The sequence below is a fragment of the Trifolium pratense genome, linkage group LG3 (genome assembly GCF_020283565.1).
Source record: "Trifolium pratense cultivar HEN17-A07 linkage group LG3, ARS_RC_1.1, whole genome shotgun sequence".
NCBI classification, from domain to species: Eukaryota; Viridiplantae; Streptophyta; class Magnoliopsida; order Fabales; family Fabaceae; genus Trifolium; species Trifolium pratense.
The window spans coordinates 37706795-37731141 of NC_060061.1; the positions used below are offsets into that span (position 1 = coordinate 37706795).

The 24347-nt window shown below is 34.4% G+C and overlaps 4 protein-coding genes across 4 annotated transcripts; 2 read left to right on the plus strand and 2 right to left on the minus strand.

Annotated features, from left to right (window-relative positions):
- The first annotated feature begins 844 nt into the window (after positions 1–844).
- On the plus strand, positions 845–4620 carry LOC123919052 (transport inhibitor response 1-like protein). The gene is made up of 3 exons (XM_045971273.1): positions 845–1564; positions 2840–3356; positions 3466–4620. The coding sequence occupies exons 1-3, from the start codon at positions 1050–1052 to the stop codon at positions 4219–4221; spliced, it is 1788 nt and encodes a 595-aa protein (XP_045827229.1). The 5' UTR covers positions 845–1049; the 3' UTR covers positions 4222–4620.
- Positions 4621–6839: 2219 nt separating this feature from the next.
- LOC123914003 (pyridoxine/pyridoxamine 5'-phosphate oxidase 1, chloroplastic) lies at positions 6840–13572 on the minus strand. Its single transcript, XM_045964962.1, has 14 exons — positions 13197–13572; positions 12945–13112; positions 12808–12846; positions 12041–12208; positions 11795–11900; positions 11167–11336; positions 10777–11019; positions 10555–10643; positions 10172–10222; positions 9977–10067; positions 8224–8328; positions 8068–8138; positions 7746–7841; positions 6840–7222 (listed from the first exon to the last, which is right to left on the minus strand). Exons 1-14 carry the CDS (start codon positions 13353–13355, stop codon positions 7156–7158), a joined length of 1623 nt encoding a protein of 540 aa, XP_045820918.1. The 5' UTR covers positions 13356–13572; the 3' UTR covers positions 6840–7155.
- Positions 13573–14150: 578 nt separating this feature from the next.
- On the minus strand, positions 14151–19484 carry LOC123916348 (proline--tRNA ligase, chloroplastic/mitochondrial). Its single transcript, XM_045967787.1, has 11 exons — positions 19079–19484; positions 18928–18984; positions 18469–18579; positions 18205–18291; positions 17988–18101; positions 17681–17887; positions 16505–16642; positions 15638–15799; positions 15306–15505; positions 14657–14740; positions 14151–14530 (listed from the first exon to the last, which is right to left on the minus strand). The coding sequence occupies exons 1-11, from the start codon at positions 19409–19411 to the stop codon at positions 14389–14391; spliced, it is 1635 nt and encodes a 544-aa protein (XP_045823743.1). The 5' UTR covers positions 19412–19484; the 3' UTR covers positions 14151–14388.
- Positions 19485–20724: 1240 nt separating this feature from the next.
- LOC123913856 (transmembrane protein 147) lies at positions 20725–24285 on the plus strand. Its single transcript, XM_045964745.1, has 7 exons — positions 20725–20935; positions 21055–21124; positions 21213–21272; positions 22520–22634; positions 22819–22934; positions 23157–23281; positions 23832–24285. Exons 1-7 carry the CDS (start codon positions 20859–20861, stop codon positions 23953–23955), a joined length of 687 nt encoding a protein of 228 aa, XP_045820701.1. The 5' UTR covers positions 20725–20858; the 3' UTR covers positions 23956–24285.
- Positions 24286–24347: the final 62 nt, after the last annotated feature.

Consider the following 24347-nt stretch of genomic DNA (forward strand, 5'->3'; position numbering starts at 1 on the left):
TCAGCACTCTTCTATGTTCTATCGTTATTCCATCTCCAGATCTCAGTATTCTTCTCTGATGCTACCATTTCTCCATTGCTCAATTGTTGTGTGATGAATTCAAGCTTGCAAAGGGGAAAAACAAGTCTGTATGTTTGTGGGTTTTAGAGAGAAAGAATGCGTGAATCTGGGTCATGTTGAAGAAGAAGAAGAAATAAATTTATGGGCAAATAGGTAAGTTTACATGCCACAGAAAATGAATTGCTTGGACTTGATTTTTTTTTGATGTGGAAGCTCCAATTTCTAGCTTTAAGATGACTCGCGTTTGGGGCTAAAATCACGTTCTAGAGATTTGCTTTTCCAAGTTATCCAAACATCCAAGATTTGGTTCAAATCGTGTCTGGCTATTGTAACTCGCGTTTGGGGTTTCAAAACGCCAAATCAAACAGATACTCAATGGTTTTTATTTAGAGAAAAATATCAAATGGTTAAAATTAAAAAATTAATGAGGTATATGGTGGACCATTACAATGTTGGTCCACCTTATAAAAATTAACGGAATGAACCAATTTGATTAACAGAGATGTCTTTAAGGGACCTATCCGAATCTTTTTTTTTTCCTTTAAGAGACTATTGTGAAACCTAAAATATCTTTAAGGGATATTTAACTAATTAAGCCTTATTATTATTATTATAGCAAATCTCGACCGTTGGATAATTCTAATTACAAACTCAATTTCATATAGTAAAAAAATACAATTTTGACTATCAATTTAAAAGTCCAAATTTACTACAACGTCTTGCAATAAATAATAAATCCCTTGGAAATTAAATTAAATATTTTCATCCCAACTTTTATCACCATTTCAAGTGATGTAGTTAGTAGTACTTTGTGAAATATTTTTTCCCTCCGATAATGACTTCCGTTCCCTCCTTCTTGTTCATACTAACAAAAAGGTACCGTCTACTATTTTAGCAATCATATTAAATTGAGTAACTCACTCACTCACTCATCATCTTCACTCTATCTACCGAAAGGAGAATACTGAATCATCATCATTATCATTATCATGAAGAATCGCAACGCCACAAAACCCCGAAATTACCCCTTATCGGAGCTTCAATCACATAACCCGGACCACGTCCTCGAGATTGTCCTAGAAACCGTACTCCAATTCCTCACTTCACGACGCGACCGAAACGCCGCCTCATTGGTCTGTAAATCATGGTGGCGAACGGATGCACTCACCAGATCGGAACTCTTCATATCCAACTGCTACGCAATCTCTCCCCGCCGCGTTGTATCCCGGTTCAGCCGCATCCTGTCTGTCACCATCAAAGGTAAGCCACGTTTGGCTGATTTCGATATGTTGCCGGCCGATTGGGGGGCTCATTTCTCTCAGTGGCTCACCGCCTTCTCCACCGCTTACCCATGGCTTGAGAAGGTTCACCTCAAACGCATGTCTGTCACCGACGACGATCTTTCTCTCCTCGGTGATTCATTTGCCGCATTCAAAGAACTCGTCCTCGTTAGTTGTGAAGGTTTCGGAACCCCTGGACTCGCCGCTGTTGCCACCAAGTGCAGGTAGTGCCCTTTCTCTTTCTTCATTGTTCACAATCATCAGTTTGTTTGGATTCACTTATTTTTTAGCTTATGCAAAAAATCTTATGCAAATAAATAAACTTATGGTAGTGCAAGAGCTATGAAGCACGAACTTGACTTTGACTCTGACATGGACACGACACTGACACAGACATGGCTCGCACATAACACCACTATATATTTATAAAATATATAAATTGAGAGTCAAAATATATACATGTAAAACAAGATATGATGATTTTTTACCTTTATTCATCCATCTATTATCGAAAAAACTAAAAATATTGTAATCAAAATGTAATGTCTTCATATATCTATAACAAGCTTCAAAAAAATAAAAATGTAATGTCTTCAATTACTCATCGATCAATATTGTTGTTTCAACACATCTTTAACACTTGTAGATATGTCTGATATGTGCCTAATGAGGAGTATAAGCAAAGAAAAAACAATTTTTTTGGGACACTTGTCCGACACATGTTGTACGTATGTTTTACAGGTGTCGGACACCGATCAAAGGAGTGTCAAAGTAAAGGAAAAATTGAGTTTTTTTGGACACTGGTCTGAACTATCTGACACGTGTCACATGTCGGACACCGCGACACGCCTAATCATAGAGGTGTCCATGCTTCATAGTGTACTAGTAAACAATTTATAAAGATACAATTTTTTATAGTGAAAACTTATGAAATAACATCAAAGTTTATTTATTTTCATAAGTTCAAAAATAAGCCAAATCCAAACGGGCCCTTGATCTGATTGGATTGACTTATTTGAGCTTATTTACTAACATAGCTTTGTGACACTATTTGGTAGAACTTATGAAAAATGGTTACCACAATTTTCATAAAAAAATTTCAACTTATTTTCATAAATTATCTAATATAGCATCTGAAAATAGCTTGTAGCATATAAAAAAAATCTTTATTTTATCATTTGCTATAAAAATAGCTTGTACATAAGGGCAGCTGCTATAAGCTGCAAATAAGCTGTTTAGCCCTTATTCGAGCTTATCCACTTGAAAGACCGTTTTGAAGAGCTTAAGCAAACAACATATCATAGTTCTTGATGATAAAATAAATTGTTTATAACTTATGAAAACAGTTTGACAATTTTATTTACAAATACAAATAACTTATATATAAACATTGATACATACACGCTTAATTAAGATGTTTATTCCGGAAAGGTATGAATCATGGCATTGTAATTTGTGTGGCTTGCTTGACAAAAAAATTCATTACTTTTTGTTATCAGGTTGCTGAGAGTGCTTGATCTTGAGGAATCTTTGGTTGATATTAATGTTAGCGACTATAGCGGAATAGTTGATTGGATATCATGTTTTCCAGAGGGTGAAACCCATTTGGAATCTCTTGTTTTTGATTCTGTTTTCTCACCGATTAATTTGGAGGCGTTGGAGAAGTTGGTTGCTAGGTCTCCTTCATTGAAGAGGCTGAGAGTGAATGGACACGTTAAAATATTTCATCTATACCGTTTGATGCATATAGCACCACATCTAACGGATCTTGGAACAGGTTCTTTTGATGTACCAGAAGATACCGAGGATGATGAACTGGTTTTTGAGTCTCCATTTGCGGCTTCCAAGTCCTTAGTTTGTTTATCTGGATTCAGGGATATTTTGCCCGAGTACCTACCTGACATTTATCCTGTTTGTGGTAATCTCACATTTTTGGATTTCCAGTATGCTGATATTATTGATACAGATCAAATCAAATCGGTTGTTTCTCGTTGTCATAAACTACAGACCCTTTGGGTATGTATGTCTTGTTTTTGAACCATTCTGTATGTGCATTGTTCAGTTCAACGAATTGTCTTGATGTGGACTAAACTAAAGTTTGCTTTTCTGCTTTTTTGTTATACAGGTCCGTGATGCAATATTTGATGAGGGCCTACAGGTAGTAGCTCAAACTTGCAAAGATTTGCGCGAGCTTCGTGTTTATCACCTTCACGCAAGTGATGGGGTAGAAGCTCCGGTTTCTGAGGTAGGATTGGAAGCGATTTCTCGAGGCTGTAGGAAATTGCAGTACATTATGTTTTTCTGTCAAAGAATGACAAATGCAGCTGTGGTAGCTTTGTCAAGGAATTGCCCTAATCTTGTAGTGTTTCGACTATGTATAATCGGGCGTTATATGCCAGATGCATTGACTCAACCACCCATGGATGAGGGTGTTGGTGCTATTGTTATGAACTGCAAGAAGCTCACTCGACTTGACGTGTCTGGTTTTTTGACTGATCGAGCTTTTTCTTACATTGGGAAGTATGGGAAGTTGATTAGGACACTGTCAGTTAATTTTGCTGGAGACACAGACTTGGGGCTCAAGAATGTGCTACAAGGATGTACTAATCTGCAAAAGCTTGAAATCAGGGATGGTCCATTTGGGGATGGAGCTCTGTGTTGTGGTTTGCAACATTTCTACAACATGAGGTTTCTCTGGATGTCTTCCTGTAAAGTGACTCGCCAAGCTTGCCAAGCAATTGCACAGACACTGCCCCATCTGGTGTTGGAAGTCATCAATACTGCACAAGACCCAGTTGATGACGTCGAGTTACTTTACATGTATCGGTCTCTTGACAAGCCAAGGGATGATGCTCCAAAACTGGTCACCGTCCTTCATTAGTTTTTTAAAAATCCAACATTTTGTAGCTTTGTTCTGTGACGGCTGCTGAATTAAATGATAGTGCGGGTATTATTTTAAAACAAACTTGCCAGAAGATTTGTTAATCAGAGCCACCGAGTGCATGCCTCAACCATTCAATTAACACTCATGTTAAATGGTGCTCAGTTCAGTTGCTCACGCCTCACAGGCCTGTTCTTCCTTTGTTGTGCACCTGTGTATTTTTGCTAACTAAAGGCAAAATGAACCTTCCAAAAGAAAGCTTCCCAATGACAAGTTCTTAATTTCTCAGTTTCATTTTATCAATTTTTTGCCATTTTGATAAAATATTAATTGGAAATAACAATGATAATTGTGGGTCCCCATGATCTTAGTTTTGGTAGGGAAATCGCATTTTACATACATGAGTCGAAGTTCGAACTCCAGACACTTTACTTATTCACCTCAAGGATGAAATTATAACCACGAGACTACTTGACAAAAAAAAAACTGATAATTGTAGATATGTCATCCAAATCCAATAATAGGTGTTCACCTCCATTTTAAATAGCATTTTAGACCCTCGAAAGTTTAATCATAATACATATATGGAGTAACAACTAAAAAAAAAGTTTACAGAAAATAAAGTAGTATCATCCCCTACTTTAGTGTCTTTGTTGTGTAATGTATGTACAAGTGCTTCATAGATTTGTATACAATAAAACTTACTTATGTTTTCAAGGGAAGCCGCCTCAGTAATTCAGAGCTCGGTTGTGAGGTAAGTAAAGTTTGACCAATAATTATTCCTATAAAAAATCAAACTCAGATTCTTCCGAACGTTTCGTCTAAGGGAGAGCTCATTAACCATTTAAACACAATTACTTGGTTTACTAAAAACATGAATGCACATTATATTTTTAACCGGACAATAACATTCAATTCAACACATGCGTTTGAGTAGTTAAATTTTGTCTTTTTATATGGGCTTATACAATCTTCTTTTACATTTACCTATGACCTTACGAGAATGAACTCTTACCTTTTCTTCTCCAGAGATTTCTTCCGTTGGAGGTAATCTTATTTGAGGCACTCTCAAACACTAAATATGAATATTTCTCTCGGCTGGAATTTGAACATTATACGAAATTTTCTCCTACATTGTAGTTTTATATATGAATTAGAGTTTAAATATTATATACTACTAATAGAATAAAATCCATTTTTAAAAAATTGACAGAATAAATTTCCTGTGTAAAAATGGCTCGGAAAAAAGAAAGAATTGAACATATTTCCTGTGTAAAAATGGCTCTGAAAAAAGAAAGAATTGCACAATGATAACATACAATTGGACATCTATAATTTCTTAAGTGTGTAGTTATTAAACTCTATAAGGATCAAAGCTAAGCAACCTCTTGGATATCTCGCTTGTTGATCGCTCTTTACACTGTCACTCCATTTGGTGGTAGACAGAGAAGATATGTAAAACACACACACTCAAAAGTAAACATGCCATCAATATTATGTTGATTCGAGTGAAGTATTTTTTATTTTTATGAAAAATAATATGGTTGGAATCAGAGAATTTCCATGCTGTCAAATCTTTCATGAATTTCTTCAAAGTTCAAACTCATCCAAACTTTTGGACAAGCATTGCACTCATGATTAGGGTGTTCATGGTTTGGTTTTGGAGGAAAACTGAACTGAATCAAATTGAACCATATCTATTTAAAGTTTAAAAAAACCAAACCAAACTGTTAACAATTTGGACTGAACTAAACTGTTGTTAATGGTTTAGTTAACTGGTTTTTCATTGTAAAACTGAACTGAACCAAAATCAAATATTTGTTGACTGGTTAATTTATTTTTAGCAGAAAACGAAAGTGAATTATAATTAAATATTTGAACCAAGAGGCAATTAATTTCATAACCATACAATTTACTGAACCAAGAGGCAAATTTGCCGAACAAAAAGAAAATAAAAAAGGAGAGAATTTTCATCAATTCTCATGATCTTTCCACCTTCACTTCAATAAAATCTAGAGAGTGATTATCTAATCCACTTTTTACTCGTTGATTGAAATCGAAACAGCCTTATTCAATGGATTCAATTTTTCAGCTTTTGTTTTCGTCAATTTCCACTAATCTTTATCCCTTTTACTCTGATTTTGAGATCTTGTTGCATTGACTGTGTCGGACTCAAATAGGAAGAGGTGGATGAAAGATTCATTGATTTCATGGACAACCGTGTGAATTTGTTGAAGATGAGAGAGAAGGATTCAATGATTTAATGTTTGCAGTTCAGTTCTTAAGCAGTTTGGCTCAGTTATTCACAGTTTGGTTCTGGTCAAAGAACTGTAATTAAAATATTGGTTCGGTTTGTTAACTTTTATAATAGGTTCAGTTATTTTCGGTTCAATTTGGTTTGGTTTAGCAGTTTGGTTCAGTTCAACAGTTATTATGCCCACCCCATGATAATAAAATGAAAAGAAAGGGGTCTTATCTTGAAGGTATTCAATGCATAAATGATAGATAGGATTGAGGCTAAACGCCGACAGCAAATATACTGCATATTCACTCTCAAGCAGTTCATGCTTTGATCATCTTAGGATCCAAATATATAACAACTAACAATAACAATACAATAATATAATATAGTAGCATATATAGCATTGCGTATAATTCCAATGGAACTGCATTTCTCAATCTTCTTTCAGCATTATTGATTTGTCTTTTCATTTAAATAACAAATATACAATTTTGACGTGTTTTTGGCGGGGCAAACTCATCATTCTGAAAGTTTCTACTCAAAATGAAGATCCCACAGAGAGCCTATTTAGGATGAAGAACCCAAAGAAACAGCACAACACATATATATTTGGGAAAAAAATGTTGATATATAGAAACAAGTTCATCTCTCTTATTTTAACATGTTGAGATATTGAAAAATAAGTAAAATTATCAGGGAGCCAACCGCTCAACCTTCCATAGCCTTTGTCCATCGATATCATGGGGAACATATCGCAACCTGTCAATTAGACATGCATATAAATATCAATCGAAACTTTTCAAAGAAAATTTACCTCAGTCTCACGGAGTACTGTTGTAGGTAAACAAGAAGGAAATGATACTCCTTTGACAAGGATTTCAAATGCTCTAAGAAAGGAAATCTCAAATACTTCATTAGAATGCATAAAAAGAAAGTTGCAAATAATCATGAGGTAGGGAAGGAAGATGTAGCAAAAGTATATCGGTGAAAATTTTCAGTATAACCCCCTCAAACTTGTTTAATTAACCGAATCTGTGGGGAAAATACTAAATAGCCTTTTAAAGTAAAAAAATGCTGTAATCAAATATGTATGTAGAATGTTATCATAAGCAGCCATATTAGGATAGATCAACTTTGATGGCATAAGTCTTGAACCAAAACAGCGAGAAACAAATATAATATTCTGACTTGAAAGTCCTAATGTACATACTGTTTGGTTTCATGCATGTTAAAACAGGCTATTCGAAAACAAACAAGCTATCATAAACGGGGGAGCAACCACCTGTCATGCAAGCGAGATTTCTGTCCTTGCCAAAATTCATAAAGATGTGGTGTAAGCCTGTATCCTCCCCAAATTTTAGGTTTAGGGATCACACTTCTGCAAGCAGAAAATATAAGGATTATTTCTAGTTTTCCCTGATTTAACAAATGGTATAAAGAGAAAAATTTCTTGGCCAAATGAGACAACAGCTAATCAGATGTCCAAGTCTACGCCAAGGGGAGTTATGGAAGACGAAAATTTTCAATTATCAACCATCACATGGGACTGACATTGTATCAGAACTCACAACATCGAGTCAAAAGGATTTGATCAAATAACTTACCCATCAGCATATTTTTGTTCCAGCTCTTTGTACTCGTCGTAAAGAACATTCCTACCAGGCACTACAGTACTCTAATGATCAAGAAATTGAAAATATAAGTTTACATTAATTTTTGTATATAACAACTAGATTAATTAGAATGAAGCAGAAGTAGACCTGCTTGCTGACTATTGCTCCAATCTGACTTCCTCTTGGACGGCTATGGAAATACTGCTCTGATTCCTCATCAGAAACTTTCTGAACATACCCCTCCACACGTACCTAGAAAAAAAAGCAATAAAAAGCAAATCAACAACAAATTGTTAGATATTGTGATTATCTGAGTTATGTAGCTAGCCTCCGCCCTCCGCATAAAGCAGAGTAACATGAAGTTTGTAATATATAGCTGGATGCATTCTCTTAAATTGGTATACAAACCACAGTTCCAGCAAACCTTTCTTAGAGGTAATACTACTGCATTTTGATTTATTTTTTCCAAGTACATTTTCATAGAACTTGCAAATTATAATAATAATAATAATAATTAATATGTATAATAAAGAATAGACATAAGAAGACCTTTTTGTTTCTTTATTGTTTCCTTACCAATAAAACAAGTCGGCAAATGCAAAATAACAACAAAAAATAAAATAATCAATTTGAATAGCAGACATGAACCTGGGGTCATCTAGGTTTAGTTATTTTGCCAGTTGTCCTAACTCCTGAGGTATAGATCATGTCCAGCTATCACTTTAAAAAATTGGACGTTTTCTGTGGTATAAGTAATCAAATGTAACTTGTAGTAGCAGAAGTAAAATATAATAAGGATCATGGTCAAACAGGTCTTCTTTTTTTTTTTTTGAATCAAAAAACAGGTCTATTATTTAGTTCAACAAAAGAGTATAATAATAAAAATAATACGACACCAGTCATATCATGTTTTAACTGAACCCTCACCAGAAATTAAATAAAATTGCTCAATATTTTCAATTGTCTGAGTAAGACTCATTAATACCGAAAATCAAGTTTTATGTATCCAGACTTCAAAATATTAAAAGCAAATCAACACATTACTGAATCTAGACCTTAAGGACCACAACCGAATCTTATGAAAATGCCCATGCCCCAAAGGGGGTCCAATCTCAAAATTTGTAAAAGTAGAGGTAACAAGGTTCTCCATGGATTTAGGTAAAGGTCGAGTAATCAAATACCGGCATTTCTTTTTTAACAAAAAATGTAGGACATACAATACCAAAATATGCTTTTCTATGTAATAAAGCAGGACCAGAATACAAGAAAAAGAAATCGAATGCAACAGAAAAATGGAAATAATAGACTCTATATTTCTCTCTGAAATGAATGAAACTGATATAACACACACATAGGTAATTCAAGGAACCAGGACCCTCCCACCCTAACTCTCAAAATTGACAGCCGCCCAACTTCAATTATTTTCTACTATTAAAAAGACTCATAAATAACTACTAACGGACAGTTACAACTTCTTTTATTAATTCCTGCTCACTCCTAACTCCTTTTCAGTTTTTTCTGCACACACACTTTCCTAATAGAGAGCATATCACTATTTCACTGTGTCTGGACATATCTCACGATATCTGCCTTGATACTTTAATGGATGCAGCAACCTTCATATATGGAGTTGATTATAGATGTTCTGAATTCCCAAGTTATAACATCGGAAAATTTTTAATCATCCACAATCTTAAACATTCTCTTCAGAAGTTATAAATATCAAATATTTTTCTTATGCTCATTTTTTACCCTAGGAAAGTACATTATGGTCTGCTGTGGCCATTAGTTTTCTTAGAGAAGACATGATACTCTTTTGCATGAAAAATAATGCTGACAGTTCTATTTACAAACAAATCAATCTGAAGATGTGGCAAGCTAGCACGAAAACAATAGTCACCTGCCGGTTTAAACCATCCCAATAAAAAAGAAGTGATGCATGTGGATTTTCAGATAATGCACGTCCCTTTTGACTTTCGTAGTTTGTGAACCTGTACAAAGCAACAGACGTAGGTGAACACAAAAAACAATTTTCTGAATAGCATTGCCAAAGCAATTTTAACAAAAAAAAAAAAAATAGCAGACTATTACTGACCACACAAATCCATCCTTGTCGAAGCCTTTTAGCAATACAATCCGTGATGAGCTGCAGCCAATGGAAGTAGATTAATTTGAAAATGTTCCAATATTGAACATATTATGGTAGGACAGAAATTCATTTTAATTAAGCTTAAGAGTTCAAACACGGGATTAGGAAAATATGACAACTGATTATTCTGATATAAACTAGAATTATAGTTGTTATTGCCATAACCTCTCAGACAATTACAAATTAAAAAGAAATTCCCTACAACAAATAAAAATAACTACTTGGGCTGGCTAGACTGGGTCTGCCTCTTGTTTCTCCTAAAATACACATTTAGTGATCTATCACTGTACAAGAGTATTTTAACATAAAAATATAGAGGCTGATCTTACGGTTTTCCATCCTTCCCTACAGTTGATAAGCCCATAGCATTTGGTTCCTTCAAACCCGCAGCCAAAGCATCATCAAACCATTTACGAAACTGCAGGTAACAAATACAACATAATACAGTTATAGATTGACAAGTAGTCATAGCTGTTAAGATCCTAGTACTCAAAATACTAGAAATGGGAAACTGAACTAGACAATGCTCAAGTCATTTACATGAACATTACCTGATTAAGGGGGTCTGCCTCCACCTGGTGTTCAAGAAATTCTGGAGAGATATAGTTCTCACGTAGAGCTGAAATATCAATTTGAGGAGGCTTTCCAATTCGGACACACATGGATGTTCCAGGATAGGGTGGAAGTATAAGCTTATACTTTTCAGCAATAGCAGGTGGGACAAATCTACCTCCTAAAAAGTGGTGAGGGCCGCCAAACTTCTTTGCACAAAATTTTGGTGCTGTCAAAGAGATCTACAAAAACTTTGTATATCAGTGGGCCCGTCTCTCATTAAAAACACAATTTACACTTGAACGAAATATCTTGGGATATTAATTATATCAAAATTCCAGTGTTTAAATAAACAAATAATCAAACAGAGATATGCCCTAGAAACATACCAACATATCAGGTTTAATTCCTGTGCCATCAACATCTCCCTCTTCAACATGCCATCCAGAGGGAATATCTACAGAGACTATAACCGGTCTTTTTTGGCCAATTTGATTATGATTATTACGTAAAGAAACAAGTCTTTGGATCAAATCATCAAAGGGAGGCCTTGGAGAACCTGGATAATTAGGAAATAACAAATTTAAATAATGTCAAATCAAATGAAGTTATTTGTTTGAACACTTAAACAGTAGCTTATGTTGATAACAGACAAAACATATTTGCTTTAAATAACTTTGTGAAATGAGTCCAATGTTCATAGGATTCGGAAATATTGTTGCAAAACTATCATTCATACGTGTAGCTAGCATTCATATTTATTCTAACAGTGATCCCACAAACGAATTCCGTAGAGAAAAGACACGTTAAAAAGTTCTGAGGAGAAAATAAGCATAAGACAATGAGGAAGCATATATGAATAAAGAGATAAGTAGCACATGCAATTCAAGACAATAATTAGGCACAGAAAAGAAGTAAAAATGGCATGATGTTTGATCCCCAATTTCAAAACATTGGTGAGAATGAAGTAGATAAACAAGGATCACAGAAAATTATAATTTTAAAATATAAAAGTACCATGAAATGAGAATCCAAACATGGCATCGACTAGAATGTCAAAGTCGTTGGTGAAATCTGGAGGTAGATCTTCCACCGACAAGAAAGGGATTGACAACGCTTCAAGCTACATACAATATAAATATTTCACATATAAGATTTCCAGCTACTCATATTAAAGCCACAGAAATAAATGTCACGGTGATATAAGAACCGAAAAAAACAAAAAGAGTGTTTCTAAATCTTGTCAACTTGTCTCTATAGTACCTGAGTAACTAACCCAGCATAGAGAGGCTTGGGGGTACGTTTTGGGTAGCAGACCAATGGCTTGTAACCAAAGTGATGCAGGTGTCGGGCAGCCACCAGACCATCGCCACCATTGTTACCAGGACCACATACAATAAGAACACGACTATAGTCACCGGGTTTATAAACCTGTGAAAGAAAAAAAGCTCAAGTAAGGGCTTATTTAAATGCGCAGCACAAGAACCTTTTAAACATGCGCAGCACAAGAAACTTTCATGATTGAGTTATAGTAAGGGCTTATTTAAATTAACTAATTTGAACTTATCCAATGGAATAAAAACTTGTGATACTGTTTGGGAGAGCTTATGAAAACAACTTATGACATGTCCATAAGCTGTTTTCAGCTTATTTCCATAAGTTCTCTAGGATCAGTGTTGTCAATTGTGGATCACGAAAAATAGCAATTTGTTCAAATTTTGCTACACAAGTGTGCTATAGCCACTAGTTCACGATATTTTGTACTTAATAGAGTATTGCGAAACAATAGCGAACTTATGTTAGCTACACGTGCTACACAACTATGCTATAGCACCACTATTCCACTATGCAATAGCGATACAGCCGCTATTTAACAACATTGTCTAGGATAACATTCATACAGAAGCATTTTTTGTTATGGAAATAGATTATACAGAAGCATTAATATAAGTGCTTAATTAAGTTGTTTATCCAAACAGAGCATAAGTAAGAAAAGAAAACAAAGAGATGAAACCTAAGAAAACAAATACCTCATATATGGAAGTAGCGACGCTCAAACCAGCCAATTCCTGCAATTGAAAATGCACAGAGAATCAAAATCAAAAGCTTTGAGAAATAACATAAAAGAAAAGAAAAGAAAAGAAAAGGAAGATGAAAATTAAGTAACCATGAGCTGGTCGACGCTAAAGCCAAGAGGACCCATGAGAGTTTCATCAATCTCAGCGGCTTCTTGCTGTTTGAGGTAAGTGACGGAGTCGGAATCGAAACTGGCCATGGTTTTGCAGGAAGCGGTTATTTTGGTTGAAAATGATCGAATTGTAGGCCTCAGAATACCCTGAAACAAAACAACAAATTAGAGAGAGAAAATGAATTGATTAGTAATTATAATTAGTAGTAGTAATTAGAAATGGGTTCTTACGGAGAAGAATTGGAAGAGAGGTTTGTGGTTGGGGTGAGTAGAGAAGGTGGAATTAATAAGGGGAATATGGTTATGATTATGATTATGATGAGTGAGTGAATGTAAATGGGTAAATTGGTATATGCATGTCAATGTCATGTTTCTTCTTCCATTCAACATCGGTTAGATACTTCAGTTTCTGCATCTCATCACCCAATCAATATTCACTGTGCTTTTCAGCTGCTGCTACTTACTTACTGGTTTGGTTGTTTCCAGAACCCGGGTTTGTTGTTTTGCTTGCCTCGTTGGCCCTCCCTTATCCGTCAACATATTTAAACAAACTTTCTCAACAATTTTAAAGAAACTACGTGTCAAAAAAAAAAAACTATATTTAAATGATTTTTCATATTTTGGTCCTATCGTTAAAGATTGTATTGTTAGCTCTTATAAAAAAATTGTATCGTTAATCCTCAAGTGGTTAATGAGTTATTTGTAAAGACAAATTATTTAGGAAAATCTGAATTCAATTTCTGGTGGTGAGTGATTCACTTTAAAATGCAAAGTGAGGAATATCAACCATTAATTAAAATATCAAAGATGGATATTATAAGTATGTCACAAAAATCATAGGGTTATCACGATCACAATTTTTTCACTTTATTCTTTATTCATTTTAGAAGATTCAAATCCTAAGAGATATAAATATATTTGGTGATTGAGATGAATGACTTGAATAGTGGAATGATAAGGTGGTCAGAGATTCGATTCTCAAGCTCGGCAAAACCTAACAACATTAATTGGAAAATGCATAAATTACTAAATAGACTGTTTAAAAAATAAAATAAAGCATAAGAGTATTCCTCCAACATTCTTTGCTTGCACTTTCTCTTGTCATCCAAAGAAGTCATCCAAACAAAGCATGAGTTTAAAGCATTGAAGGTAAAAGTCACTGTACTAGATAAAAGATAATCAAACTATAAAAAGGCACACATAAATTACAGTGATATCAACAAACTCAGTAATCTTTCTAAACAATCACAGCAGACTAAGAATAAAAGTTACACTCAATAAATATATCACTTTTTTTACAACTTGCCTAAGTGACAACAATAAATTAATTTTTCAGAATAGCAAGAATGCAAAAAAATAAAGTACAAGTACCCGCCCACAAATCATATTATCAGTTGAAAAAAAAAACTATAAAATTGCAGAGTTAGTATGATTTAGCAAAAATAGCCACTTCTTCAGCAGGATCTCCAGTCATTAAGCATCTTTTAATCCCTTGTGGCTGTTCAAATGGAAAACACCTGATAGTTGCTCCAGTTTCCTCTTTCACTTTTAACTCATCTTCATCGCTGCAACATTTCAAAGTTTGACATTAGAATAGTTAATCATGGTCTTCATGGTTACATGTTAGTTATTTCACTTATTTGCCACCATCATGACATAGTTATATAAGAAATAAGGGATAAAAACGCAACCTAGCAGACCAAGGGCCCCTTGCCCATTTGCCTTGTGATATTGCAGCTTTAAGATCATCGTATGTGCTCACATCTACAATATTACTGCAAAAGAAATAATCATGTCAATTTGATGATTTGCTGGCAATGTCATGAACACGAGTGCAATGGGAAGTGCACAACTTGAAAAGAGCAAGATAAAGAATGAAATTTCTCTATCCAAAATTTCACAAGCAACAAGCTATGGAGTTTGATCGCACTGGCCTATTAATATATTATAACTCATGCAAATCATTTGCTGGAAAGGTTTTGAATAAGAAAACCTTGATGAACACGGGAACTCATTCCAATTGATTGCCTTTCTAATTGAGATTGGAATTATTTTTATCACCACTATAGCAGTAGATGCAGTTCTCGGTGACCTTTGTCGTACTCTAATTATTTCAGAGTGGACTTGGGTTGGTCAGAAGAGTGAGTATGCAGTTTATGAAATTCTCTCTCAACTATTAAACTAGGCCAAACTCTAGAATACATCATTTATCAATACTTTGTTCAGGATTTATATTCACTACTAAAATAACTTTAAAAAAAGAATCAACAATTAGATTAGTAGAACTTTAGACAATCCAAATATCTATCACATGCAAAAAGTATCTGAAAAGGAATGAACCTATCTCGAAATGCAATAGCCCTTTCCAAAAGAGAAGATTGTATCTCGTCCAACTTGTCTTTAACATATGCCTCCAAAATAGAAGGCTCCGTAGAGATTCCAAACACTTTCCCTTGCTTCCCAGGAATATCTCTCCTGGATATCACGACACTTCCACTAGACACGTCACGGGGACCAATTTCAATTCTAAGAGGAACTCCCTGAAATAAGAAGATAGAAATAATATAAATATATTCAGATAGTCTAATATGGACAGAACCAGCAGCATTAATGGAAGTAATGTGTATGGTTTGATCCCAGAAAACGAATTCTATCCAATTTTAACACCGAACCTTCATTTCCCAGAAATTGAATTTCCATCCAGGAGTTCTTTGATCAGAGTCATCAAGTTTAACTTTAATGCCAGAGCTTTGGAGAGCTTCTTTTACAGACAATGCTGCATTAAGGACTGTCATTTTTTCATCATCCTTCTTCCAAATTGGTACAATTACCACCTAAATCAGGCAATGGACAACATGATCTTGTCAAAAATGAAAAGAAAAATCAAATGACATTACATTACTTATAGAAGAACAGGCATAGAAAACAATTCTATATTTGGATGAAGAAGTTTTGAGTGGAAGAGAATTTTTTTTCTATTTCAAGTAAGCATTCCCTTCACTAGTATATGAGAATTTTATAAAATAGGAGGGATAAAATGAAAGAGTATCATGTAATCTTCTCAGAATTCCTTATAACTTCTGTAAAGATTAATAATTCTCTCAATTTAGAATAGAAAATATTTCCCTTGTCTTCTCAAACTCCTTCATCCAAATATACCCTAAATGAAGTTCGGTTATCCATTGCTGGAACACGTGCAGTGAGATATTACTTTATGAACAAAGTTACATGTATAAATAGGTGCCAGTATATTAGGAGATACAGGCAAAATGGTTTCGTGGAAGAAAATGAACTGATGACTAAAAATGTGACTTAAACAGATTGTCCAAAAGAGGCAGCTTTTATTTTGTAGATGTATATCACAATATTGTGATCAGATTTTGAATTCAGTTGAGTCTTGTTGAGTGTTATGTGTGAAATTCATTCAGCTAAAGTGGCAAAATCTACATTATTGATTGTATTTGTCTGTTCAAGGTACAGAGTATTCCAACCACTAAAAAGCTACACATGATTTCGACACCAATAGCATCAATACACACCTGTATAGGTGCAATCTTTGGAGGAAGCATTAGGCCTGCATCATCTCCGTGTGTCATGATGATGCCTCCGACAAAACGAGTACTAACTGCCCATGATGTCTGCCAAATATATTCCCTTTGTCCATTTTCATCTGTGAACTGCACAAGCAATATATTTTGAGCAGCTGCATCCTCATTGAAAGTTTATATCAATACGTTAAACAAACAAAAAAAATCAGTAAAAGTTGGAGGAAGACCCCATAAAATAAAAGCAAATGAATAAAATATCATATAAATTAAGGAGGAAAAAAAAACTGATAGGTTAGTTATGTGAGAGGAGCATTAAGTTGGTTAGTTAGTTAGTTAGTTAGTTAGGCTGAGTTAGCTGATAGAAATAATAAGGCATGTATCCTATAAATATGGAAGAGAGATTAGAGAGTGGTCATATTGTCATTTGTATAGGCTTGGGGTTTTTTGGCGTTGGAAGAAAGAGTCTAGTATCTCTTGAATACTCTAGAAATAGTTTGTAATCTATGTTCTTTTCTTCAATTCAGTAATAATACCAGTTGGTTTCTATCAAAAACAGAATCTAGAAGCTGCAGCTATTAAAAGGTTCACTTTAGTCTCTTCAATAAGTTTTTATGCTTTTTATGGTTTGGTATTTAATAAAAATATTGAGTTGTATTTGTATTGGCTTGGGATTTATCATAAAAATATTATGACTACTATGGCTCAAGTTAGTTTTTTTTTTGTACTAGGGATAGTAGGACTAGTTGGGTTTCCTAGTTAAGGAAGGATTATTGCGTAAGTGTGTACCAACTACCAAGTAATTGCAACTAATCCTACTCTTCTCTTCCTACCTACAGAAAAACAGCTTAATCCTACATATGGCTGCAACCGATGAAAGAATCTCATATTACCGACACTTTGAGCTGATTTAACTCGACGGTTAAATTTAGTGGTAACAAGTAATGAATAAGAATTTGCAGAAAAAACTAAAATAATGAAGTATTTAAAGAGACTGAGATATATGGCAAAATCAAGGTTGCATACTTATAATTTAAGGGCCTAAATAAATAACTCGAAAACATAGCATCTCACTGGCAACTTTATAGATGGAGGCATATGATTCTAAAAGATAACTAAAAAAAATACTGAGAGGAATGAAGTATTTTGTGTTTTGTAACAGCACTAGACCTGTGTATCAAAGGCACGGGAAAAGTTTTGCCCAAGGTTGTGGCTGGTTCCTGCTTGCAATGCTTTTCTGTCACCCATCATTGCCTCAATCGTATAGGTCTTACAAGCACCAGCAAATGTTTCCACTTTAGATTTTCGACCCGTAATAACAGGTATGGCTGCTTGCTCATAAGAAAATCTAGTATAGATGTCAATCATTTGTTTAGCCTGCAGTTGAACAGAATATGTGTAATAAGATTAAGCCATTATATATTATAAAGTAAACTAGTGAAGACTTTATAATCTTGACAAAGAGAATAATGTGTACCTCATTTTCTGCCTCTTCTGGAGTTGAATGAGCGGTATGACCTTCTTGCCAAAGAAATTCAAGAGTTCTCACAAATGGTTTAGTGCGCATCTCCCATCTTGTGACATTTGCCCACTAAGAAACATTCATTCAAAAGGGAAAATTTGGTTAAATTAAATTGTCCCATCATAGAAGAAAGCATATTTTTGGTAACATACGAAGCCAGGACCACATTTACCTGATTAATCAAGAGAGGAAGATCACGGTAGCTATGGATCCACTGAGTAAACATGTGATTCACAATGGTTTCACTAGTAGGTCGGACCTGCCACAGCCTCAAGAAATGGAAAAATCAAAGATAAAACCTTAGGTCACAGCTTTTCAATGAAATATACTGCAGATGACTAATTTCGTAATTCAACTTATATATTCAGTAAACACCAGACAATGTGCGCAAAAAAAAAAAATCATAACAAAAGGTAGGTTGTAGAAGCATCCATACCACGAGCTTCTCTTCAAGTTCCTTTCCACCCCCAATTGTCACTAGTGCTAGCTCAGGACTGAAACCCTCAACATGACTTGCTTCTTTCTCTATAAACGAGTAAGGAATAAACTGCGACACGGATTAGAGATAAAGCATCAAACAAATGACCGATAATGCAATTTCATGTTATGATACCACATTATCACGATCTTACATTGCACAACCCTTGTTTTCTCATTTTCTGACATGACAAATAGCACAGCTAGAAAGCACGGATACAAAACACGACACATATAAAATGCAATGCAATACAATATGATCATACTAAACCAAAGCACAATTATAAAATGCTATAAGGTCAACACTACAGAAACTACATAATCTTAAGTCAAAATACATAATAAAATGCTAATTGAACTACATATCAATAATTAAGCTAAGTAAATCGTTAATTAACTACGGAGTTAACCATTTTACCTGTGGAAAATACATGTTACTATGTCCAGTCTCCTTGAACTTCACATTCAAATACTCCTATATACAACAAAAAATAAAAATGAAACACATAAATTAAATCGAAAACTAATTGAAACGAAGAATAAACGCGAGTTTAGAGAAAAAGAAGAACCTGAATGGATTCCCAAATGGCGTAACCGTAGGGACGAATAACCATTGTACCACGAACCGGACCATAATCGGCTAATTCAGCGTGAGCTATGATATCGAGATACCACGCATTGAAGTCTTGTGACCTAGGCGTGATGACTCGGTCAGGGACTTTGTTCTTCGAGTTGTCGACTTTGTCTTTGGTGGTCTCCGCCGCAGTGCTTTTGGCGGAGAAGGTGGCGGCGAGTGGCTGGCGAAAGCGGCGTCGGAGAATAATTGGGGAACGGTGAGAAATTGCGGTTGTTGATGGAGATGAGAAGAAGTGAGTGAAAGAGGATAGCTTGAGAGAGACCATAGTTTGTGTGTGGTTTTGGAGAACAATGAGTGAAAGAGTCAGCAGTAAGTAGAAGAAACTGAGATCAGGTTTTGTTTTCACCGGTTACTTATATTTTTGTTATTTATTTATTTGATTTTTTTTTTTTTTTTGGAAAAGGAGTGAATAACAAACTTACACACACAAAGTGAAATAATCGTGGTTCACCATTTTTAACGTCCAACACTAGCGAGTTCGGCATTATATAATTTGAGCTACGATTTATGGACTATTTAATTTAATATATATAATATAAGGGAGCTTCTACGATACATCTATCAAATTTCAATATACCGGTACATTAGATCAAATAATTATAATAGGATTAAAGTTTTTTATCTATAAATATTTCAAATTTTATTTTTTAATCAATTTTTCTATCACATTTTTCTTAGAATGGAAATATAATAGTTTTTTCTAAATGGATTAAATAAAAATGAAATTAATAAAAAAAAATAAGTTTGGTAAAAATAAGCTAGAAGCTAGTCAATAGCTACAAACTAGCTTATACCTGAAAAGTTAGCTTATAGTCGAAAATCTCGTAGAATAAAATTAAAGTGTTTGACAAATTTAGTTGTTGTAAGTACAAAATGATTTTAAAGTACATGGTTAACGGGTAGCATTATAATTTTTTAAAAAATAATAAGGATAAATATGGAATAAAATGTAAAAATTATAAGTTATAAGTTCATATACTACTTGAAATAGCATCTCAAAAAAGGCTACAAACTACTTAGATAAACTTGTTATCAAACACTTCCATTTTTATCAAACAAGCTTATAAGCTTGTCCAATAAACTATAAGCTAGCTTATTGGACTTACCAAACACACTCATATAAGCTTTTAATCAAATGCTTGTGTAGTTTCACGACTTTGGTATTCATGTTTACACGATTTTTGAAAATAAAAGCTTACTAGTTAGAATGATCTTTTGAAAATTTAACCGTGAAACATACACCAATCCTTAATAATTTGGAGGTATTTATTCGACAACCAATAAAAACAAATAAAATTTTATATTTTTTTGAATTTTTTTATGAAAAAATGTAAAAAAGTTAGCATAATGCTTATAAAACATTGAACTCGTGTTTTTTCTTATGAAATTATCATTTATGAAATATAATAGTCAACAAATAATGTTTTGATTCATATAATTTAGTAATTATTTGACCTAATATACGGATACATTGAAATTTGATAGATGTAGGTAGAAACTAACTAAAAAAATGGAGTATTATTAATTAATCCCTTCAAAACTATATATTTTGTAAAAAAAAAAAAAAAAAACTCTGTAAAACAATATAGAGAGTTGGTTTCACTGGTTTGTGAGTTGAAAAAGAGAAGGTGAAGTGGAAGTGAGCGTGTTCTTGTGTTTGTCGTCTGTAGTACACTCACTCCTAGTGTTGGTTGAATCGGAAAAGAGATCAGATGACGGTGTTTCACTTCTTTAACTGCGCTATCCTAACCTTCGGCCCTCACGCCGTCTACTACTCCGCCACACCCTTGTAACTTTCTCATTCTCCTTTAGATCTATTCTTTTTCCACTCTCTTCCATTTTAATTTCAATTTTCACTCCCCCAATTTAACTATCATCTGTTAATACTTTCAATTTCAATTTATGCAGATCCGAGTATGATACACTCGGTACTTCCGTCAAAGCCGCAGTTGTTTATCTAGCTACAGCATTAGTCAAGGTTGCTAATTTCACTCTATTCTTTTTTACATCTCAAACCCTAATTCCTCTTCATTTTTCTAACTCTTTTTATTTCCATTCTTTGCCAGCTTGTTTGTCTTGCTACTTTTCTCAAGGTATCTGAGAGTGATAGCTTTGATCCATATCAGGTAGCTACTATGTAATATCTATTTTTCTAAATTCTGTTCATTATTGCTCAATTCATAGTTTTTCCTATATTATAAGGTGAAGGGATAGTGAAAATGATCTCATTCGTGTTACGGACTTTTGTGAATTGCTTATTATTTGATATGAAGCACAAACACTCCTCAGATTAGCTGTGTCCCATGTCAGACACGACACTGAAACGTATGATTACACTTAATTTTGTCATTTTCTATAATTATTATCGGTGTCGACGTGTCATTATCTGTGTCGTGTCCGGTGTTCGTGCTTCATATAAATCACTGTTTGAACGAAAAGGAGTGAGGTTCTTGTCTACGTAGGCTCAGAAATAATGAACATTTTATGTTTTTTACCCTGCCAAACTGAGGGTATCCCTGCATAATAGGTAGGTACTGAATAGTATGACCAAACTAAGGTGATACCGGTTGTCCTCTAAGATTGAGCTTGTCAAGTATATTGCAATGATAGACACCCTCCAATTATTTGATCCTTTGTGATGATAAATAAATTGATTGGCAGTGGGTGGAAGAGGTGAGGTAAAAGGGAATATTTGTTGGGGATTTTTTTTTGTAACTGTCTAGATATGTGGCAGCAGTGGATAGAGGAGTGAGGAAGATATATTTATATATCCTGCTAGATTAGAGATAATGATTTAAAGCAGGGATAGGGAGAGAGGGAATGTAGCCAATCATTTGGTAAGGAATTGGAGCCACCGGATTGGAAGAAGCAAACCCCTTTAAGAGTCTGCAGTATCTCTACTGGTGTCATATTTTGTTTATGTTACAGATATAACATAAAATTGCCAACATGTCTTCGTCTAAAAGCTTAAGCCTTTTGTATATTTCGGTTATGATATAGAACTTCTTTAACAAAGTAGTCTAGATTCCGGTGTTTGGTCGTTGTCGTTCCTATTATTAGAATAAAAGCTTAAATTTCAGGATAACTAGATAAGTAGACGGGCATGTGCATTATTCATGCATAAAGCTCAAAGGGCTATTGTGTGAGTGGACCTAATAGAGATAAAATATAAGTGATTGCTGTGTTTTCACCTAACGTTTAAGCTTTCAGGGTAGTTGGTTCAAGGCACCTTCCATTGTTGTTTTGCTTCTATTTTGAGAAATAATAATGGGCTTCATCTGCTTTTAGGAGTCGATTTCCATTTATTCTTATAGAAATCCATTTTTTATTATACCTGCTTTCTTGAATAATAACAAATGGCTTTATTCTTCAGGAATTTTTGAAGGCCTTAATAGGTTTTATTGATGTTGCTGGGCTATATTTTGCCTTAACCCAGCTGACTCACAGAAATATCTCTCAAAATCATAAATTTCAAGCAGTTGGACTTGGTATGTAATATGTATATGATAGATACACTATACATTATTTCGTTTTAATTGAAAAGTAGTTTTATATTTATGTGCATCTTGGATGTGATGTTCTCCTTCCTTGATCAGCCTTTGGTGTATCTTGTGTTATTACTTATTCTGCTTCTCTGATCTTCACTTTTTGGTGTCACTTTTCTTGTGGCAGGCTGGGCATTTGCTGATTCTGTACTGCATAGGTTGGCTCCTCTTTGGGTGGGTGCTAGAGGATTAGAATTTACTTGGGAGTACATCTTACAGGGCTTAGAGGCTAATGCAAATTTGGTACGTTGTTAAGTTAAAAGTCCTTTTTTTTTCTTTCTCACAGATAATGTTTTGTGGCTGCCAAGTCAAACTATAGAGTTTGATCTATAATATTTCCTACAGTGGTTCTTTTTATAATTCAACATTAATTGAAATGATGCAGCAGTTTGTCAATGTTGTTTGCAGCTTGTCATATATGTATTATCTATAATTTTAAAAGTTTATCCACTTGTATTTCTACAGGTTTTGAGCATATCCCTCGCCGGACTGGGATCTTTGATGTGGCTTCGAAAGAATAAACCCAAGACCCTCATTCCAATTATATACTTGTCTGCTGTGATTGTAGCTACCATGCCATCTATCACAAGGTCTTTACTGACTGACTCATTACACTTACTGTTATGATGTTGATGATAAAATGCATTGATCTCATTTTAATTTTAACGGTGTTTTCTTTTCTAAACCAATATTTTGAAGCTAAACCAAGCACAAAAGCTTCAATCAGTGCTGTCAAATAGCGGCTATAGCGACATAGTGTAGCGGAATTTGAACAAATCACTATTGTTCCGCGATACGCTATTTAGCACAAAGTGTTGTCAAATAGTGTGATGCGATGCTCGTAGCGGAATTTGAACAAACCACTATTTTACGCTATCTGCTATTGACAACAACACTAGCTTCAATTGAAAACACCAATTTCTACCTCTCTTTCCTCTGAGACTGTTGCCAAATATCATTCGCCTTTTCATTCCCCTGTATAAATGGTCCATTATGATAAAAAGACCCGTTGTTTCAGAAAAAAACACTGATCTATTAGATATATTGCTTGGTAGTAGTAATTAATTTGAAAATAATGACTTGGACTTTTTATGTGTCATTTACTGTAGTGTAATGTTTGCTAAACCGTATCTTCTGCAGCTATTTAAGACGTGGATTGGGGTGGCATCTTCCCAAAGTTGTAGGTTTTGAGCTCTTCACATCCCTGGTGATGGCTTTTATAAGTTGGCAACTGTTTGCTGCATGTCAGAGACCTTCGGCGTGAGAAAGTTGTGACCTAATATGATAGAATCCTACATAACTATTTTCTGACTAGAGTTGTGCTCCACTGTCTGCTTCTTTTGGCAGCAGCCATGTAGTTTCTTTAAATTCCATTAAGATAATTATTTTATAAATTGCAGTTTTTCAATATTTTGATTTTAACACGTTTATCATCAATTTTTCTTGTCATAGAATGTTGGCTGCAATTCATTAGAAAATTTTGTCCATCAGAAAATGATATGCTATAATCCAGCATGTGTGCTTGGGATGATATGTAGCAGTTAAACAAATGCTCTTCTTTGAGACTTGTTGGATTTCTCATTATTCATTAAAATCTTTGCAATAAAATTAATTTTACAAAAGTGAGATTCAATTAGTTTTGAGACTTGTTGAATT

Coding starts and splice junctions, on each gene's coding strand:
- LOC123919052 (XM_045971273.1), top strand. CDS start 1,050: ATGAAGAATCGCAACGCCACAAAACCCCGAAATTACCCCTTATCGGAG. Junction 1,565..2,839: donor GCTGTTGCCACCAAGTGCAG/GTAGTGCCCTTT, acceptor TTTTGTTATCAG/GTTGCTGAGAGTGCTTGATC. Junction 3,357..3,465: donor ATAAACTACAGACCCTTTGG/GTATGTATGTCT, acceptor TTTGTTATACAG/GTCCGTGATGCAATATTTGA.
- LOC123916348 (XM_045967787.1), bottom strand. CDS start 19,411: ATGGTCTCTCTCAAGCTATCCTCTTTCACTCACTTCTTCTCATCTCCA. Junction 18,580..18,927: donor GTAACATGTATTTTCCACAG/GTAAAATGGTTA, acceptor TCCGTGTCGCAG/TTTATTCCTTACTCGTTTAT. Junction 16,643..17,680: donor CCCGTGCCTTTGATACACAG/GTCTAGTGCTGT, acceptor TTGCTTGTGCAG/TTCACAGATGAAAATGGACA.
- LOC123914003 (XM_045964962.1), bottom strand. CDS start 13,355: ATGTTGAATGGAAGAAGAAACATGACATTGACATGCATATACCAATTT. Junction 10,644..10,776: donor AGGCAGACCCCCTTAATCAG/GTAATGTTCATG, acceptor TGTTACCTGCAG/TTTCGTAAATGGTTTGATGA. Junction 7,842..8,067: donor GAACAAAAATATGCTGATGG/GTAAGTTATTTG, acceptor TTCTGCTTGCAG/AAGTGTGATCCCTAAACCTA.
- LOC123913856 (XM_045964745.1), top strand. CDS start 20,859: ATGACGGTGTTTCACTTCTTTAACTGCGCTATCCTAACCTTCGGCCCT. Junction 21,273..22,519: donor ATAGCTTTGATCCATATCAG/GTAGCTACTATG, acceptor TTTATTCTTCAG/GAATTTTTGAAGGCCTTAAT. Junction 23,282..23,831: donor ACCATGCCATCTATCACAAG/GTCTTTACTGAC, acceptor TATCTTCTGCAG/CTATTTAAGACGTGGATTGG.